At 36.7% G+C, this 18,483-nt stretch overlaps 1 protein-coding gene across 1 annotated transcript in view; it reads right to left on the bottom strand.

Moving 5' to 3' along the window:
- nonC (serine/threonine-protein kinase Smg1) overlaps positions 1–18,483 on the bottom strand; it is a 28,758-nt gene that overhangs the window by 1,565 nt on the left and 8,710 nt on the right. Inside the window, exons 18-63 of the mRNA XM_086547573.1 lie at positions 18,391–18,483; positions 17,992–18,236; positions 17,445–17,609; positions 17,129–17,283; positions 16,603–16,780; positions 16,071–16,213; positions 15,555–15,737; positions 15,095–15,221; positions 14,718–14,868; positions 14,097–14,295; positions 13,701–13,948; positions 13,394–13,565; positions 13,030–13,261; positions 12,681–12,851; positions 12,429–12,575; positions 12,149–12,305; positions 11,786–12,015; positions 11,199–11,426; positions 10,729–10,908; positions 10,433–10,558; positions 10,127–10,221; positions 9,640–9,738; positions 9,256–9,440; positions 8,819–8,984; positions 8,440–8,593; positions 7,989–8,108; positions 7,710–7,845; positions 7,462–7,594; positions 7,183–7,309; positions 6,771–6,917; positions 6,371–6,524; positions 5,958–6,132; positions 5,570–5,693; positions 5,257–5,426; positions 4,747–4,960; positions 4,236–4,421; positions 3,834–4,079; positions 3,566–3,698; positions 3,278–3,439; positions 2,669–2,843; positions 2,287–2,414; positions 1,935–2,092; positions 1,611–1,775; positions 1,212–1,359; positions 857–1,017; positions 353–518 (exon numbers count right to left, since the gene is read on the bottom strand). The exon at positions 18,391–18,483 is cut by the window's right edge and continues 116 nt beyond it. Of these exons, the coding sequence (XP_086403699.1) occupies positions 353–518; positions 857–1,017; positions 1,212–1,359; positions 1,611–1,775; positions 1,935–2,092; positions 2,287–2,414; positions 2,669–2,843; positions 3,278–3,439; positions 3,566–3,698; positions 3,834–4,079; positions 4,236–4,421; positions 4,747–4,960; positions 5,257–5,426; positions 5,570–5,693; positions 5,958–6,132; positions 6,371–6,524; positions 6,771–6,917; positions 7,183–7,309; positions 7,462–7,594; positions 7,710–7,845; positions 7,989–8,108; positions 8,440–8,593; positions 8,819–8,984; positions 9,256–9,440; positions 9,640–9,738; positions 10,127–10,221; positions 10,433–10,558; positions 10,729–10,908; positions 11,199–11,426; positions 11,786–12,015; positions 12,149–12,305; positions 12,429–12,575; positions 12,681–12,851; positions 13,030–13,261; positions 13,394–13,565; positions 13,701–13,948; positions 14,097–14,295; positions 14,718–14,868; positions 15,095–15,221; positions 15,555–15,737; positions 16,071–16,213; positions 16,603–16,780; positions 17,129–17,283; positions 17,445–17,609; positions 17,992–18,236; positions 18,391–18,483 (7,557 nt within the window). The remainder of the gene's footprint in view (positions 1–352; positions 519–856; positions 1,018–1,211; positions 1,360–1,610; positions 1,776–1,934; positions 2,093–2,286; positions 2,415–2,668; positions 2,844–3,277; positions 3,440–3,565; positions 3,699–3,833; positions 4,080–4,235; positions 4,422–4,746; positions 4,961–5,256; positions 5,427–5,569; positions 5,694–5,957; positions 6,133–6,370; positions 6,525–6,770; positions 6,918–7,182; positions 7,310–7,461; positions 7,595–7,709; positions 7,846–7,988; positions 8,109–8,439; positions 8,594–8,818; positions 8,985–9,255; positions 9,441–9,639; positions 9,739–10,126; positions 10,222–10,432; positions 10,559–10,728; positions 10,909–11,198; positions 11,427–11,785; positions 12,016–12,148; positions 12,306–12,428; positions 12,576–12,680; positions 12,852–13,029; positions 13,262–13,393; positions 13,566–13,700; positions 13,949–14,096; positions 14,296–14,717; positions 14,869–15,094; positions 15,222–15,554; positions 15,738–16,070; positions 16,214–16,602; positions 16,781–17,128; positions 17,284–17,444; positions 17,610–17,991; positions 18,237–18,390) is intronic.

Genomic DNA, 18,483 nt, shown 5'->3' with positions numbered 1-18,483 from the left:
CAGGGAAAAAACAGGATATTGTTGTCCATATATATATATATATATATATATAGAGAGAGAGAGAGAGAGAGAGAGAGAGAGAGAGAGAGAGAGAGAGAGAGAGAGAGAGAGAGAGAGAGAGAGAGAGAGAGAGAGAGAGAGAGAGAGAGAGAGAAGAGAGAGAGAGAGAGAGAGAGAGAGAGAGAGAGAGAGAGAGAGAGAGAGAGAGAGAGAGAGAGAGAGAGAGAGAGAGAGAGAGAGAGAGAGAGAGAGAGAGAGAGAGAGAGAGAGAGAGAGAGAGAGAGAGAGAGAGAGAGAGCGTGTAGTATGAATTAGCCTTCATGATAGGTTCTGTTTACAACCTATACTTTACCTGTTTGCATAGTTACTTCCTGTAGTTTCTGTAAATATGATTTTGCTTTCTCAGGAGATATTGGATCATGGAGCATTTGCCTGATGAGCCCGGAGATGCTTTCAGAGTAGGTGCGGTACAACGCCAGGTACTCATCAACCCCTGCTAGCCCTCCCTCATCCTCGAACTGTAATAAAAATATTTTAGACTTGAGTTATAATAATTATGCAACCTACTGTATTCCTGTAAATCATCTGTGCTCAACAAATTAAGTCAATCCAAGTAATATCAAATAACTACAGTATTTGGTAACAAATGTATTTATAATTTGTATAATTCATTTCTGAGATGAAGTTGCATTATAATCACTCTGAAGATAAAGAGAAATGCTCTTTGGGTGAGCACAAACGCAGACATGCACTTGTAAGCATGCAAGCAAAGACAAAGACACACACACACACACACACACACACACACACACACACACAGAGCAGAGCAAGTACAATATATATATGTATTCTTTACCTTTGCCATGCTCTTCAGTAATGCCCTGATGTCAGACATGAATTTATGATGTGTGGTAAGGTGAGTCCTCAAGTTAACAACATTTGAACGGACATTTTCTGCAGCTTTCCTCAGCTCCCTGCTTTGGTCACTCACTAACTTGGTAAGTAGTTCAATGTGGTCTGAGGGGGATATGTGGAAGGAAGTTTATTATTTGTTAGTCAAAGAAAGAGAAGGAATGAGATAAAATATGACTGAGAGTGAGATTAAAAAAAAAAGAAAAAAAAGTGGAAGGTATTGCATGATTATGTAATAAGTGAAAAAAAAAAAAAAGTCTGAGAAAAAGATGGAGAGAGAAACAAGAGACATGCTCTACCTGAGACTGCAACAGATGCACTCTGGATCCACTGTGTGTTAACATCAGCTGGCAGATGGCAGAGTGTGACTAGCATTTCCTCTTGTGGACTGACAGTGGAGTGGTACCTCTCTAAGAGCATGCAGCTTTCTTGACAGGTATTCAGTACCTGTTAGTTATATAAAAAAAATCTCAATGTCAATAACATATTCATTATATTGAAACTGGTGAACAGTATAACTTCAATGCCAATATGTAAAACTATAACTGCTCTGATTTTTTTTTTTTTTCTATAAACCAAAGAAAATATCCAATCAGAACAGAAAACCAATGATATTCAATTTTCTTACAATTGTGAAAAAAATTCTATAAAAGTTTCTTATTCCCCCCATGTAAGCTCAGCAGAATGATATCACTTACCGAAGTGAAATTTGCATCCCAAGTGATGGCGTCCACTGTGTGAGTCCGAAGAGCCTCATAATGTAGCACAGCATTACATAGGGATGCCACTTCCTTGCTCTGATGCACAAGTTGACTGACACCTTCTAGAGCCACTTCTACACCATTGCTGAACTCTTCTAATGCCTATGAATTGTGGAAAAAAGTATAAAACAACAATGATATGCAATCAAATATAAATATTATCTTTCCATTAGCAGGGAATGCCACAACTTGTTACTATAACTGCATTATATCTAAGATAAAGAGTAAGATTGGTTTAAAGACAACATAAACAACAAATACCTGAGCTATGGTTGGGTTCGAACCAGCTGCCCACTTGAGACGCTGCTCAACATTGCCAGTCAAGTTGGTGTACTTTTCCCGTAATTCTGACACGTTTTGGTGCAGAGCCAAAAGTGTGCTTACATTTGTCCTCAATTCTCCCAGCAGTGCACCTCGACCTTGGTATAGAAAAAAAAAAAGAAAGAAAAAAAAAAGAACAAATAAATTATTTTCCTCTTGTTCAAATACATACACACAAAAATCCAGACAGATCATTGTAACTTCTAAAGAGTATGAACTATGGAAAAGAATATCATTCTGAAGCAATATCCTCTATTAAATGAAAAGGAATACCATGAAATCACTCTTTCACCTGGCTGGACTGATGGTGCTACCACTCTCTGCTTTAGGTAATCCTCATTATACCACTGATGTCCAAGATGCTGAGCTGTCACACGCTGATGCATTGTCCGAAGTCCTTCTGCTTCACCCTCCCAATGTCTGAAGTTCATTGAAAAAAAAAAATAAATAAATAAAAATCTGACATGTGTACACACTTTGTATATGGTCTTCAGAGACAAACTGTAATAATACACATGATGAACTATGCTTTTATAATGACAGAAAGGTCAAAATTGTCTTATAAATCATCTAAGCTTCAAGACTGTAAATGGTATGATGAACTTTTTTTTAAACACAACTTGACATCTCAGTAACTGCAATGTACAGTGGAATACGGGAATATTCTGGTATACCTTAGGAGTAATTTCTTGCGTACTGCATTCAGATGAAGAGTGAGAGCAGTAGCAGCAGATGAAGGCAGTGCAGGGTCCAAGCTGTGGTGAGTCAAGCAACATTCCAATCCTTCTTGGACAATGTTATCTAGATTCACCCTACCTTCTGTGCCTACATCCCTTGCCTCTATATAACCTGTAATAGGATAAATGATTTCATCTTCACATAATCCTTAGAAAATCTTAAGGATCTTGTACTATTTACATTTATCATTAATATGAGAGTTTTCTGCAGCTAACTCTGTATATTTTTTGTATATTTTTTATTGTTCCTTTTTAACCATTGGTACTCCTAAATTTACTTCAAATGTATTTTTCAAGTACTAACTTAAAAAAAATCTATTGTTGCACAAAACTATGAGATATATAAGAATACATTTCTAAAAGATGACTGGACTGTGACTTTTAACATTCTAAATGAGGCATAATTGAAAAAAGGATAAAATATGTACTCTCATCAAATAATTTATAGAAGTACTGAAATATCTGTGTTTAATGTATATGCAAAGTACATTCCTCACATGGGATTAAAATTTAAAAACTACAGTTTTTCTTATAGGAATCACTTACCAGATACATTGATACCAAGTTTCTGGCAGTGCAGAAGAAGCAGGTGTGTTGCCAGATATGAGGGTAGACCGAGCAGCAAGAGAGATACGCAGTCACTTGCATACCTACGTACAATTCTTTGGAGCCTCTCCTCATCGCATAAACTATTGCTGTTTCTGTTACCTGAATGGCATAAAGCTGGTATTACTGGTTGGTTAAATTAGAGTAAAGACAGAATAGTAATGCTCCTTATGTGACAATATGACAAAGGCAAAGATATAATGGCAATCAACAAGCAACAATACTTACCAATAGGATCATCCCTCCTGAATGCTGGGGAGGACTGGTATGCTGTTGTAAAGAAGTCAACAATAGTCTGGACTTTCTTAACTCTCAACAAAGATCGTAGAACCTGGCGTAAACTTGGGTCATGGAGCGGAGCCTGGGTGACGAAAAAAGGTGAAAAAAAGAATTAAGCATTACTTAGGAAAAAGTCTACCAAATAAGAATTACCAGAATATAATAACCTCAATCCTTTGATTTTATAAGATATGCCTCTTCCTTATTCTATCTTTACCATTATCTCAGCAGCTTCTCTTGCTGTGTCCACTCTTGGCCAAGGCTGTGGCAATGGTGAACTGCTAAGGGCATCCATGAGTTGGTCTAACTGGGTCTCGACTGCCTCAAAGAGCAAGTGGAAGCCCATGAGGAGCATCTGTCCCTGGCTCATGTCAGTGCTTCCATCTGAAGTGATTCTGTCTATCACATTCATAAGCTGACCATGAAGGTTTGTTGCTTCCTGGAGAGCTTCTTCATGACGAGGCTAGAAAAGCAAGGGAACAAAAATTCTGTCAGTAAAAAAAAAAACAAATGAATAAGAAACCATTTTGTTCAATTTAAGCAAAACTTTTATGTATCCTTTATAATAGACATAATGGTCATCAATGTGCCCTATCAATGTCTGATATTTTAGACATACTGGCATCATAAGGATCTTCAGCCTTAGGTGTGTGGTGAGGTGCTGGCAGAGTGCAGATGGTGGAGTGGGCGAACTGGATACAACAGCTTGGAGTTCTGTGGCTAGACTGATCACAGAGGGTTCTCCACGCCAAAACAGCCTGACACCTTCTACAATGATGATTCCACTTGTGTTCAACACCAGCTCCTACAAATCATGGCAGGTCAGTAGTGGCAAACTATAATCACTTGAGTCATGGATTGCATATGTTTTGTATCATAAAGGCACACTTCCTACTTTTTTCTATGATTAATCTCTATTTTCTGTAATTCACTTTTAGAGTAAGAGGGGAAAGACTAGCTCAAAGGACATCAAAATTATACTTTACATCAAATGTGATGTCGGCTTTACTCTCAATTCTGCTGGTTAGCCCATGAGAAACTTCTAATGAAGTATACTATCGAAAAGAAAGACGTTGCCCTTAAACCTTTTCTAAACCCTATAAAATGTAATTTAGGTATCAAACACTTACATGGAGACTTGCAAATACATCATGTAAAGCTGACATTGCTTGTATGACAGGAGTCTCCTGAGGGTATGCTGGAGGTGAGTGCGTAGTTAACAGGGTAACAAGCTCAACCATCCCACCTAGAGTGACCATACTCTCTCTCAACCACCATAACCCTCCAATTGTCAGGTCTACTAGTCCTTCACCAGCTCCTGCAGCTGTCTTGTCAGCACGTAACCTGGGAACAAACATAAAAAACATCAATATATATAACAAATTCAAATCTGTGGATGCAGTAAATCGTCATTGTCTAAGTTAAACATTTCAAACATATGTCAAAATTCTGATAAATTAACTTATAAAGTGAATCAGCTCATATATTTTTCCTTGATTTAAGTGAACAAGTATACCATTTTTCTGCTAATTTAGTTTCTGATATATACTTTATTTTACAGCTGTATTTTCCTAATTTACAGCTCATAATTACAATTAGAAAAAACAACAACAAAAAAATGAAATATCTGCTACACAAACCTGGCACTTGTGAGTTGAGTGAGAGAGTTGAGAAGGGCGCAAGTCATTGCTGCGACCCCTGATATTCCATGCTCTGTCACAAGGGTTGATAAAGCAAGGGAAGTTTCTTGGACACTGTTCACTACCATTACTCCATCATTCAACCCTTCTGAGCGCATCCTTTCATAGACCTATTTATAAACAAATAAATAAATATTCCATGTCAATCGATCTAAACTTAAATACTTCCCTCATTTTTCTATAATCAATCCCCCTCCAAATATGTCAACGAAAAATTTAAAAAAATGGATAATAGACTCTAACAGGAACTTACCTTCTGCAGCTGTGAAGTAACCTGAAGGGATTTACTCTGAAGTTGCATGTCTATATTACAAGCATGACTTACTGCTGTAGCATCTGGAGCTTCACGATGACTCTTGCTGATCACCATCTGCACACTGGAGATGATACTCGGGTTTAGTATTGATATTATCCATCTATGATTTTTAACTCATACTGTGATGCCTAAAACCACTTTGACTTCTCTTATTGGTTTCATCTACTTAACTGCTTATTTATGATTTTATACAAACACTTTGACAAACTTTCATTATATGCTAATACAATATACTAATAATTGTTAGGAATGAATGACATCATAATTACCAGTTACTTTGTCACACTAAACCCTATTCAACTGTACAAACGCAACAAGTCCTTACTTATTCAAGGAAAAGTCTTGCAAGAGTGAGGTAAGCCATACTAGTTGTTCTGACAGCCTATGTCGTGACAGATGATCAGCTGGGTAATTCACCCAAACACCTCCATACTTTATCAGTAAGTCAAGGCTGGCACCTAAAACATTCTGAACCTGGTTCACTACTTTGCTCAATTCAACTGTATGGGAAGAAGAAAGAGGGATATAGAAGTCAATATATAACTCGTTACATTCAGTACATAAGAAAACACATACAATTACTTAAGTGTATAAATATGTACACATGGAAACACAAATTTTCCATGCACATATTCTGTACAAAAAAAATACTTCATTAATCATATAAGACATAAACTGCCTTAACATTCTTAAGAATACAATGACCAGATCGCAGCAACGACAAGATAAACAGCTTACCTTCAGTATGTTCACACTGCGTGGCTAGTTGACCTTGTCCAGCTTTAGTGAGAAACTCAGTTACAGGAGCAACACTGGCTAACATCACTCCTGCATTGCTCACTTTGGCTCTCCACTCCCCAGCTTGACCTCCTTCAAACACTCTGGCTGCAGTCTAAGGATTTGAAAAAAATATACACATCCAATCATTTATATCCATGAGAGAACAGAATATCTATGTAATTAATGTTTGCTAGATGTTGTACTGCATGTAAAATGAGTTGAAGATATACAAAATGCCTCACATACAAATTTCTTTTGTTCATTAAAATCTAGCTTAGCTATACATTTTCATAAAAAAAAAGAAAAAAAAAAAAAAGGAAAAGAAAAGAAAAAAAAAAACAGTATCAACCAATCATACCATATAGAGATTATGCCAATGCTTCACTTCAATCAACCTTGTATTCACTAGCTCTTTAGCATGATCCATTGACTTTTTAACAATTGCATATTCTTCATAACGTGGGCGGAGACCATAGAGGTTGTGCTGTGGATTAGCTTCTGCTTCCTGAAAAACACAAGACATTTTTTATAAGTCTATAGGAAAACCAGAGTGAGAGACATAGGTTACTGTTTTTGAAACTCTACTTGATGCTATGAACATAAAGCAAGATCAATGAAATCTTGTTTTCAAAAAGTGGCTATTTTGCTGTTGCATACATGCAAACTATGTCAGAAAACAACGTGTTTACTTGACTCAGAAAAGTAATGAATACAAATGAAAAGACTGAATTATATCTCAGATACTATCATTGTTAATGTTTAGGGTTTACCTTGAGCATTGCCATGAGGTGGTGACCATCCTGCAGGTTAGCCTCAGCATCTGCTTGAACCTCATGTGCCTTCTGCCACTCCACTAAGCTGATTTCCACATTGGGTATGCACTCCAGAACCTCAGCTCTTCATAACACATAGTATACAGGAGTTAAGGCATTGACATATCTCACATAATAAAGAATGAAATGTCTTTATCATTATACTAATACATAACTAAAATCACATTATATGCATACATTCTTGGCAAAGGGATTATAATACACCAATGTACCTACTTGTTACTTAGCCAGTCAGCTTTCATTTCTGCTATTCTCACAGCAAACATACTGAGTGTGAGACCCCTTTCCAGCTGCTGCCTACTTTGTCTAGCGCCTGACACCAGAGCTTGGTCACCCCCATACACTGCACCTGTTGGTTTCACAAATAGAAATAGTTAAACTTACATCCCATCAATATACATCTGCACTGAGAGATAACTAGGCTTTCTGATTCTAAATTCAGATATTCTGCATCTTTAACTTACCAGCATAGCCTGATTCACTGTCTGGTGTCCAGTCAACCAGTGGATCATAAATGAAAGCTTCTAGCAAGGTCAGAAGAGTTTCACGTCCTCTTCGCATTGTTCGTAACACCTGCTCACAGGCATTCCTAAATACACCCTGAGGAAAAAAAAGAGAAACATACAGGACCAAGGAAAAATACCAAAAAATATACACTTTCAAGTGAAAGTACACACATTACAATTCAATTTGCCCAAAGCATACTCAGAACAGACCATCTTAGCTCTAAGATTCAAATTTACCTCTGTTCCTGTTACTCCAAGTGCTGCCTCAATGTTATGTGTCATGCGATATGGGACTCTCTCTGGAACACGAAGGTTTTTTCCTTTCTCAAAGCACACATTGTAATCAATGTGAACCACCTGTGAAACAGAAGTATAATGCAAGATCATCTATACTGGTGCTGCAAAACTTATGAATATTACAATTACACATGATTATTACATTTAATATAGTCTCAACATTATAAAATTCATTAATTGGATGGATATTTAGAATCTGTACATAAATACTCTTTCCCATTGATTCTGATGGACTGGACAGTAGAAAATGAGTCACATAAATGGATCAAGAGCTACTGGTGACTAGTGTGACTGACCATTTAATATTGAACAATATCTTTCATTTTTTTTTATAATGCCTACTCTGACAAAGTTATGCAAACATATATAACCATTACAAGCATTACTTTACCTCTCCAGATGTTAGATTAACAAGCACATTGTCGAGATGCCTGTCACCAAGACCAATGATATAGCCAATGATGGACATAACAGCTGTGGAAATTGAGTATGTCTGGGTCAAGTGCCACCAGTCTCCAGCACTGACACTACACATCCACAATTCTCTGAAATATAATATAAGAGTAGAAAAGCTATCTCAAACTATTTGCAAATTTACCAATAATCTCCTTTTTGACTTGATGCAATAATTAAATCAACATCTTAAGTTTAGTCTTACCAATAACTAAATTATTAATACAAAGTAATTGAAATTATACATCCTTTAGAGGTTTCCAGAGACACTCTCAAATCCAGCTATATTTGATAATAAGTATAACTTCCAAATGTACCTTGAGAGCAGGTTTGATGGTGTCTCCTTTATCAGGTCTTTTAGAACATCCCTTAGTATGCCAAGAGGCCATTCTTTGCGGTTGTCCAGGCTGACTCCAGCCTCTCGTAGTCTGGGTGTCAATTTGCTGTAATACAATTCTGAAGGGCGTGGAACTTGTGGGGGAGCTGAAGAAATAGATGCAGATATTATGGAACATTATAGAAGAAGATAAAATCTAAACAATTCTTAACATAAATAAAAAACTTTTATCAATTCTTAGCAAAATAATATAATTGCTATTGCCTTTTATAGGATTACCAGATTGAATCAATCATAAAGCTACAATGTGGGACAAAAGATATGAAATTATATTAAATAAAAAGATATATATTTGACACAAAGGAACTATAGTCATGAAATCCAATGCAAGAACTGATCTCACACTTGGATGCAAACCTTGTGGATGAATGGATGCTGCAGAGGAATGATTTTTAAGCAACAACGCGTGAGCTTCCCGTTGCTGCCACCGCTTGTAGAGACCAAATAGTGGTGTTGCACTCCCAACCCACTGAATGAGGCCTGAACGTGGACCAAGTGGCACCACAGAGTAATACCTGGCTCGATACACACAGTCTTTGCCCCTAAAAAGTGTTCACAAAATAGATTATCAATCCTACATTATCTAGATATGATATAAGACTTTACTTCATTTTATATTTATCACAACAGACTTCAGTCTAAATCACTTTTCTTATATTCCATAATTTCTTAGAAGAGCATCTAATAAGAATATATCTAATAAATTTTCTTCAAGTGATTCCTCTCAAACAATTCAATTACCTCTGGTTCTTTTCCAACATTGTATTAACAATTTCCAGAAACTGCATGATCCTCTCATCCAAATGTAAATCTTCCAGTCCTTTGAACAGGTATGTATATCTGAAAATAAAAATGAATGGTAATAAAATTATCTAGGCACAGAGATGGTTAATTCTGTTTTCTGGGCACACAGGTTTTAGTACAAGAAGGATAAATTATTCCTACATAATATGGTTGATATTATTATGAAAAATGTTCTACTCTGCAATTACCCAATCCAACTGGAATTTCACGATTTATGGCATATGAAGTTGAAATATACCTCACTTAAAGAAAATTATATGTTAAAAAAAAATGTCTTGCAAACAGATCTAAGGAAGAAAGCAACAAGTGCAAAGAGAATAGAGGAAGGTGAAGTTATCTTTACTTCAGAATAGTTAGCTGGTTCCTTTAACAGCAAGTAAATTACTACATTTGAACAAATTGTTTCAGAACTAAGGTGACTTACTTCTTGCCATCTGATCCTTGGAAACTCAGTTTTTTCGGTTTGGTCTTTGTGGGGAGAATGGATATGTTTCCATCTACTGATGCTATGGTGATAACCTGAAATAAATGGTAACATTAAAAAAATGATAATCATAATAACAAAAGCAACAATACACTCTCCTACTACTAATAGTGGTACATAGTAATAACAATATAATGATACTACTGCTAAATATATGAATGATATAATAAAAAAAGTCACAATAATATCAAAAGTCACAATTAAGCAGCAAAGAAAAAAAGAAGTATATTTGTGTTTGTTTCTTACCTGTTGTGAAGCTGAAACCACACCAGGCATTGCAATTTTTGTTGCAGTCAATGCTGCAAGTTTTGGGGAGACATCCATCATCTTGAGTGTTGAAGATGCTCTCCGATGGGCTCGCTGTTGCAGCATCTATGCAAAATGAGATTACATAAAGTTACAAGCATAAAGTCCTTAATATTCTTATCACGGTGCCTCCATATTACATAATTAGTTAATTCAGCAAAATATCAGCCTATTCATAAACCATGAAGAATAGTACATCAACTGTGGACACTTATTAAATTAACAAAATTACGAACCTGATGGAGCTGCCTTAGGCCAGACAGAGCAGCCTGAGGCTCAAAGTAACTCTCAGGTTCCCTTAAGCTACAAAGGGCTGTGGATATCAAGGAACCATAGGTTTCGTGGAAGTGTCGCTCATGGGGTGTCTCTGGAGCAGCTGATGTGATGTCTGCTAATTGGTCTAATACAAACAGTAGCTGGAATATTAATTTAAAACATGAGCTTGAACAGTTATGAAGGAGACGAAACATGTGGATGCACAAACACTAAGTAATGCATATCAGTTAACATAAAGGTTAATATAAATGAAGTTAAATTCACAAAAAAAGGAAAAATGTTTGGATGTGTCTGACACTTGAGTATAATTGCTTTTACAGTCTGAACAGGTTTGAAGAACCAGACAAGATAAGGGCCTCAATTCAGTCTTCTAATCTAACTTTCCTCTCCATGTGATATTTAAGCTCCTGATTCTCATTCAAATACATACTGGCTTAAAGATGATGTCATATTTCTTCTTAATGAGTTGAGTTTTCTCAGTCTGTGTCAGAGATGAATTGTTATTCAATCTTGCGATTTCAGCTGTCAACTGGTGGCACTTTCTTGACATATCACTGTGATGCTGAGCCAAAGTTCCTAGCCATAATTCATCCCAAAGGACAGTAATACGACGGAGTTCATGGACAAGCATCTGGACTTCACTAATGCTGGACCCCACCTGAGAAATAGATGTCATCATGGTATATCAAAAAACACAATGTGTACAAGTACAGCATAAGAATGAAGCAGTACATGAAATCTACTGCAACAAGCACCCCTGGATGGAGATCACAAAGAATTATCAAAATGCTTTACAGGCTGACTGCAAACAGAGATCAATTACACTACAATGAACCTGGTGATAAATTTTGCAAAATGGAAAAAACTAACTTTTGAGAGCACCTCCAACCTATACAATATCTGTTTATATTCACAGTCATATTCATAGACATTACATAGACCTATGCATGGGTGTAAATGCAGATATCCAGATTAAAGGATAAAAGTTTATCACAGAATTTTCTTTGTTTCCCATACCTGTTTAGTCAGGGTGTCCACAAGAGAGGAGAAACAATTCCTCATAACTGTTCTTCTTTCCTGTTCTTCAGTTGATTCAGAGATCAGTTCCTCTTCTTCCTCTTCTTCCTCCTCTTCATCAACCTGGTCATACTCCTCGTCCTCTTCTTCTTCGTCTTCATCTTCCTCTCCAAGTGCCTGTTTCATTTTTCTTCTGTGTCTTCCTTTGTGGAGGTACTTGGCCAACATATCTAATATAGATTATTCCATAGATTATTAAAATTTCTTGCACAATAACAATCAAAACAATTTCTAAGACAGTAGTTAATTGTAATCATAAAATTGCATTTCATGTCACAATTACAATCAAATTATTTTTCCCACCTGTCAGTGATGCTTGATTGGCTGCCACATTTCCACCAGCTGAACCAACCACAGCTGGGAAGACAATCAAATGTGGAAAGTCCTCTGCCAGACGACACAGAAGTTCAGAGATACTGCCCCTCACATAGTGCTCTGGATGATTCAGCCGTGCAAACAACTGTAAGTAGAAAGTCAATAATTGTTGAGAATAAACATATAAAAGACTGGTACATATATAATCCTTGCATAACAAGTATTTGAAGAAATTAGAAAGCTTAGGATGCATCAGCAATTAAATTACCTGAGGAATGATAGTTTTCCAGGGACGTGTAGGTGTTTCAGCAAGACCTTTTTCTAAAACTTCTCTTAACTCAGACGCATGCTTTACCATCAGGCGAAGCAGTCTCAATGTAGCTACTGTGCACTGGTCAGCATGGCTTGCAGCATACTGACAGAAGAAAATCTCATCATTAATACTCTGCAGTCATATTTTGAGAAACCAAGTACATTACCACATAATATCACCAACATCCAGAAAAAAAGTTATTCTCACCCCTTGGCTGATTTTCAGGAACCTGAAGTATGCCTTTGCAGCTGCTGTGAGAACAGTGTAATGTCTTTCTTGGGCTGCTTGATGAACCTCCACCAGAGCTGTATTTAGGTCTGTCACTGCATTCCCAGTTAAACCCCATGATTGAAGGGTTGATGTAATTTGTGTTCCAACCTACAGAAAAGGCATTTATGTCAAATTTCAGTCTCTAATACCTCATTGAGATATGCTTAAGGATATTAAGGACAGATATAAACAGTTCTATAGAATAGCAATAATTTTGTTGTATGCCTTACTGGATAGAATTTCTGTACCTATCCACAGCTTATACTAAGAACATGATTTTTCATACTTGTTGAGTGCCCTGGACTTCCTCCAATCGGAGATCCTCTTCATCCTCTTCTGTGGCATCTTGCCCAGGTTTCCAACCTCCTATGAGGGAACAAATCTCTTCTATCCTTTCCTCAACACTTGCAGCATCGTGACTGATAGCAGGAGTTACGATTTCCTTTATACGAGCACGATCTTCCTCCGACAGCTGGCCACCATTGCTGTTACTGTAGTCAAGTATTCTTCTACCCCATCTAAGGTAGTACAAGAAAATTGTTTTATCAAATGAGAAAATTATATCTATATTATAAAAAACTTATTTCCTGTAAAATGATGGCAATGAAAAATACATAAAAACAAAAATCTACCAAAAATATTGCACTTACCTGAAACACCATGAGGCAATATGGAACCAGACTTTTGGGAGAGTTGGGCATTGTGTTGCAGCAAGGGTGAGGATATGACCCATATTGCTCTCTAACTGAGGAAGAGTTGGGTGACTGACTTCTGCAAGAGGCAGCAACTCCTCTGGTGCAAAATCCTTCATTTCCAGGTAAACTGAAATGCACATACTTTTATTCTTCCTTCTTGTTACATTACAATTTCACATGCTATATATAACTTGATATTGATAATTATTTTCACAAAAATATTAATACAAGCATACAAAGGTAAAACCAACAACCAAAATACCTGTTAGGAGTTTATTCATCCATTCTGGAGCATCAGCTGTTGAATCTCCAGAAAGCATCAGGACACGCCTATCATCTTGTGCCCACCACTTGTTAAGTGTTATGATGGAACGAGCACATAGGTGGCCAGCCTCATTTGGTGGAAGTGTCAGCAGATTGGTGTCTGTTGCTGCTAAGGCTGCTAAGCTGGGATTTAGCCCAACTACAGATCCAGCAAGGACTGAACAGCCATGAGCGATGTATCCCTTGCTGAATAGATATACAGGATATATGGTAAGTAAAAGAATATCTAAACTGAGCCAGCTTCTTATCTCCTTAGAATATCCTTTTGTAATTCATAGTCCAAGGCATTTTGCATATTTGGTAAACTTGAACAAAACTGAGTCTGAGTACAAACCATGCCAGGAGTTTGGATGCTTCCCTGTGCAACTTGGCCTGAAGAGGGTTATACTCTGCACCAGGCACAATTTCAAGGACTGATTCTGCCAAGTTGGAACTTACTCCTAATAACCCTATCAATGTGTTTTCTGCAAAGTCCATGTTCTCTTGCTTACGTGCTTGCTTGGCTGATAGGAGGTCTAATTTGGTGATTGAAGCTGAAATAAAAAATAATTACATTGTTCAATCTATAAAACAATGAAAGCATATCTATGAGAGAAATATGAACAGCAGGTAGAAGAAATGGAGGAATATGAAAATGAGAGAGGATAGAAGTATACAGATGAATGAAATGATGGTGAGAATGATAAGGATAAGGATGAAGATGAGGAAGAGAAGGAAAATAAAAAGATGAAGATGAGGAAGAGAAGGAAACTAATGATTAAAAAAAAGGAATAAGAAAAGTAATATCATCAATAAGACCCATGAAAAAAACAAGAGAGGATATCTATACCAAAAAATATCAACAAAATTTCAATATCAATGATAGCTCTGTTTTAGAACACTCATCCTACCACACACAAAAATATATAAAAAATTATGATATTTGAAATAATAATTAATGTATAAAGCTACGCACTTGGTGTTACTGCAGGATTAATTCGTCCAATGAGTTTCGCCCATCGTGACACATGAGGGATAAGGTCTGCAGGAAGACTCATTAGATTTGTGTTCTCCCAGCCCTCATGCAAACGTCCTGCACCCATGGAATCGTTGAGAATACTCCTCAGCTGAAACAAGAAGTATACATTGATCTCAATGAATAATGCCATTTTACAGAGCATGAGGATGATCGCAATACTGCTAGTGCAATGAAACACACACACACACACACACACACACAAAGTAAATATATATCCATAACACATAAGTAAATGCAAATAGACGCATACACACAAAGATAGCAATAGTCTTGACTGGAATGAAATGTCAATCACTACATAATTTCTCCCTTACTTCATGGAGGACTTGGTGAAGTAGAAGGGAGTGAAGATGCATGGCAGAGTAAGAAGACATTGTGGATAACTGTAACATCCACTCTACTTGCTCTTGACATTCTGCTACAATCTTACTTAACGATTCTCTGAAACAGAAAAGAATAAATGACAATAATCAAATATAAGAATGGCGGTTTCTATCAGTATACATTTTTTTTGAATCTCAATGATTTTTCTGTCCTTTGGCCACACATCACAAAACACTGTCATATTCAACTCTGTCCGGTACATATAATGAAAGACAAGTAAATTTGTTTTGCCTACAAATATTTTCATTTCTTTATTAGAGGCTTTAAAATCAATGTTTGTTTTCTGTTCTATAAACACACAAAGCTCTGCATTTTCCTATGTTTTAGGGGTTAAAACAAATCTGAGCTACTAGTCCGATGATTATATCTTCATGACATGTCCCAACTCACCTTGAAGTTGAGGGCTGAGGATAGACTGTGGATGTGAAAGAATGTAGAAGGACAGTATTTATATCTTGGAACCTCTTCCAAGTAATCCAGTCTTGAGCCTTTGTCCAGTCCACCTGGGTCACTGCGCCACCAAGGCTCGTCATCACTCCCACGGGATCGGCAGAGTCAAAATGTGCCAATGCTCTGGAGTGAATTATTTGAAAGTGTTTTTTATATCATAATGATGTTCTTAACTGTAAATGCTAACTTCATCATTTAAAAAATCATGTCAAATACTGCATTCTATTACAAAGATGGTCATAACAATCACAAGTAAAATGTGTTTTGTGGTCATTGAAAATATCCTACTCAAACATTTCAATTAGAAGAAAAAATTATGAAGTATCTATACATGAAAATTACATCACACATTTACAACCTTTAAGTCTCATAAGAAACCTTACTTTTACATTAGTTTATGCTGCCTTAATCTATATCTATATGTCTATGATTAGTGCCCCATAACTTTAAACTTACTGCACATGAGAGAGGTCTTTGTATGTGTTGAGAAGGCCAGAGGTAACAGTTATAGGCTCAGACTCTTCCTGTTTCATTTGTATTTGTGTTGTCCACTTCTGAAGCTCTCCCCATTGACTTAGCCGGCTGTAACACTCTGCCACCTGTGAGAAAAAGTAGTTAGTGACAGGTCTGAAGCTTTACTGGAAATAATTTCAGAATACAGAATACTTTCACATGAGCAATTATATACAGCATTAATAAGTCATAAGTCAGGTGGGTGTCTCTAGGTTCTCGTCAGTATACATTTCTTCCATCAAAATTGAGAAAGAGAACATGCAGATTGTTCTCACACAAAAAAGACACATATTAGAAGGAAGCCATATGAACATCGACAACAAGGGCATCCATAGTTATTAATTCCTCTTTTCATAATTCACTCTTGTGAGCTACATGCTGACTCACACCATATGCATTTTCACACTCAAGCCTCTTACAATTGGTTACCTAACTCTAAAGGTATTTCTAAATGAAGGAAAGGACTTTTACATACCTGAGCATGAATGAATTCCTGTATCAAAGGATCTTGCTGTCTCATATCTGAATGGTTGGCAATTATGACATGCTGTGTGGATGTCTCTTCCTCTTCATTCTTAAGTTTATCAGTTTCATCGACTTCATCTCCTCCACCTTCCAGGAAATGCATGAAGCCCCTTAAGGCTTTCTCATACCTATTAAAAAATGTTAATTGTCAATGTGCTCTCCTGGATGTATGATGCCTAATCACAAAATTCAAATTAATTTTCTCTCATCCTATAAAATTTAATCTGTGATTGGGGTATTCTATAAGTAAGCAAAGTTTTCCAAATCTGATTTCTTAATGAATTTGTTTGATATGCCAGAACTTTTGGAAATTTTGTTAGAAATATGTAGCTACACTAGATCATAAAAACACAAAAAACAAAACAAAAACTAGCATGACAATTATATATGACACATGAACAAAATTACCATTGGTGAATGCGCGGTACACATGCTGTACCACCCGTCCTGTGTGGGTTAATAACATATTAACTTACTTATTGCCAGCACTGTAAACTGCAGGCTTAAGCCAAGCAAAGCGTCTTCCAATGTGGTCTCGGCACCACTGGTAGAGACCTGAAACTCCTTCATCACAACCTTCAGCTACCAGTGCCCGTGCACAGTAGCAAACAGCTCGTTCAAAGTCAGTACTCTGAAAGAAAAGGTTATTCAAAGATACTTGATTTTAACTATTATTTAGAATCAACGAAGCTCTTTGGGTTTCATCCAAGCTCAGAAATAATCAAATTTTACAAACACAAAAATTAGAAACCCAAAATACTTATGACAAGTAAATCAATACAGACTACTAACTTGTGTGTTGTTATTATCTTTTAGTTCCTGCAAGAGTTTGTAGGAATGTCGAACAGCCACTTCTGGACGTCCACAGTTAAGTGCAACTACAATGACTGCAGCTCTTATACGACTCAGCCATTCGGTGCATGTCTGACGATTTGTCCTAAAGAAGGCTCTAACACTCTGTAAAAAAAACATTATAAAATTATGAAATTCAGGTTGCACAGTAAGTATGAAAGTATATTTTTTAGTCAAGTTGTCCTATAGAAGGCTTTGACTCAGTAAAAACATTATGCGCTACAGATATACAATTTTGAATATTCATCATAAATATCTACATTTTCCTACCCCAGTCAGTTTGTGCAGTAAATTACAATACATTTGTACATATCTCCATAAATGAAGTCAACAGTAAAGATATCAGTATCAAAGGAAATATCTATATTCTCAAAGTGGTTCTACAAGGTGCTCATTTTTTTATTCCAGTCCATACAAGAAATCATAGACATTATACCTTTATCATTAATCAAATTTGGAGATCATAATAACCTCAGCAAGTACCTACCTTATTTGGTGGTGGTACAGCAACAGCACATCCATCACTCGCATTGAACATGGCTTTCTCAAGACTCTCCAAGAACTCTACAAGCAGCATCACAGCAAGAGAGTGAACCTTCACATCGTTTCCTCCTTTTTCACTGCCATTCACACTTTTGCTAGTCTTCTCATCCTCTGTCTTGCTGCCTCCTTGACTCTTCTCTGTTGTCTGGCCACACTCTCTCACTTCCTTTGCTCTACTCTTAATGGCACCTTTAAAAAAGCAATCAATATTCAATTCAAATAAGACATCACTTCTATACAATCCGCTTGGAAAATAAACATCAATTTGACAGTAAGACCTCCCCTATTGATGTGTATATTTTGCAATGCAACACAAATGAAATAAGCACAATGCCAACATTACCTTCAATACTAGTAAAAGTGTCTTGGGGCTTTCCTAAAGTAGTTCGCAGTTTGCTTGCAATGCAGTGCTGAGCTGGTTCCCAGGCCAACCATT

This window comes from Penaeus japonicus, unplaced genomic scaffold, assembly GCF_977035675.1.
Source record: "Penaeus japonicus unplaced genomic scaffold, GWHDUDI00000001_assembly GWHDUDI00000019, whole genome shotgun sequence".
NCBI classification, from domain to species: domain Eukaryota; kingdom Metazoa; phylum Arthropoda; class Malacostraca; order Decapoda; family Penaeidae; genus Penaeus; species Penaeus japonicus.
This window is presented reverse-complemented; position numbering and strand designations above follow the sequence as displayed.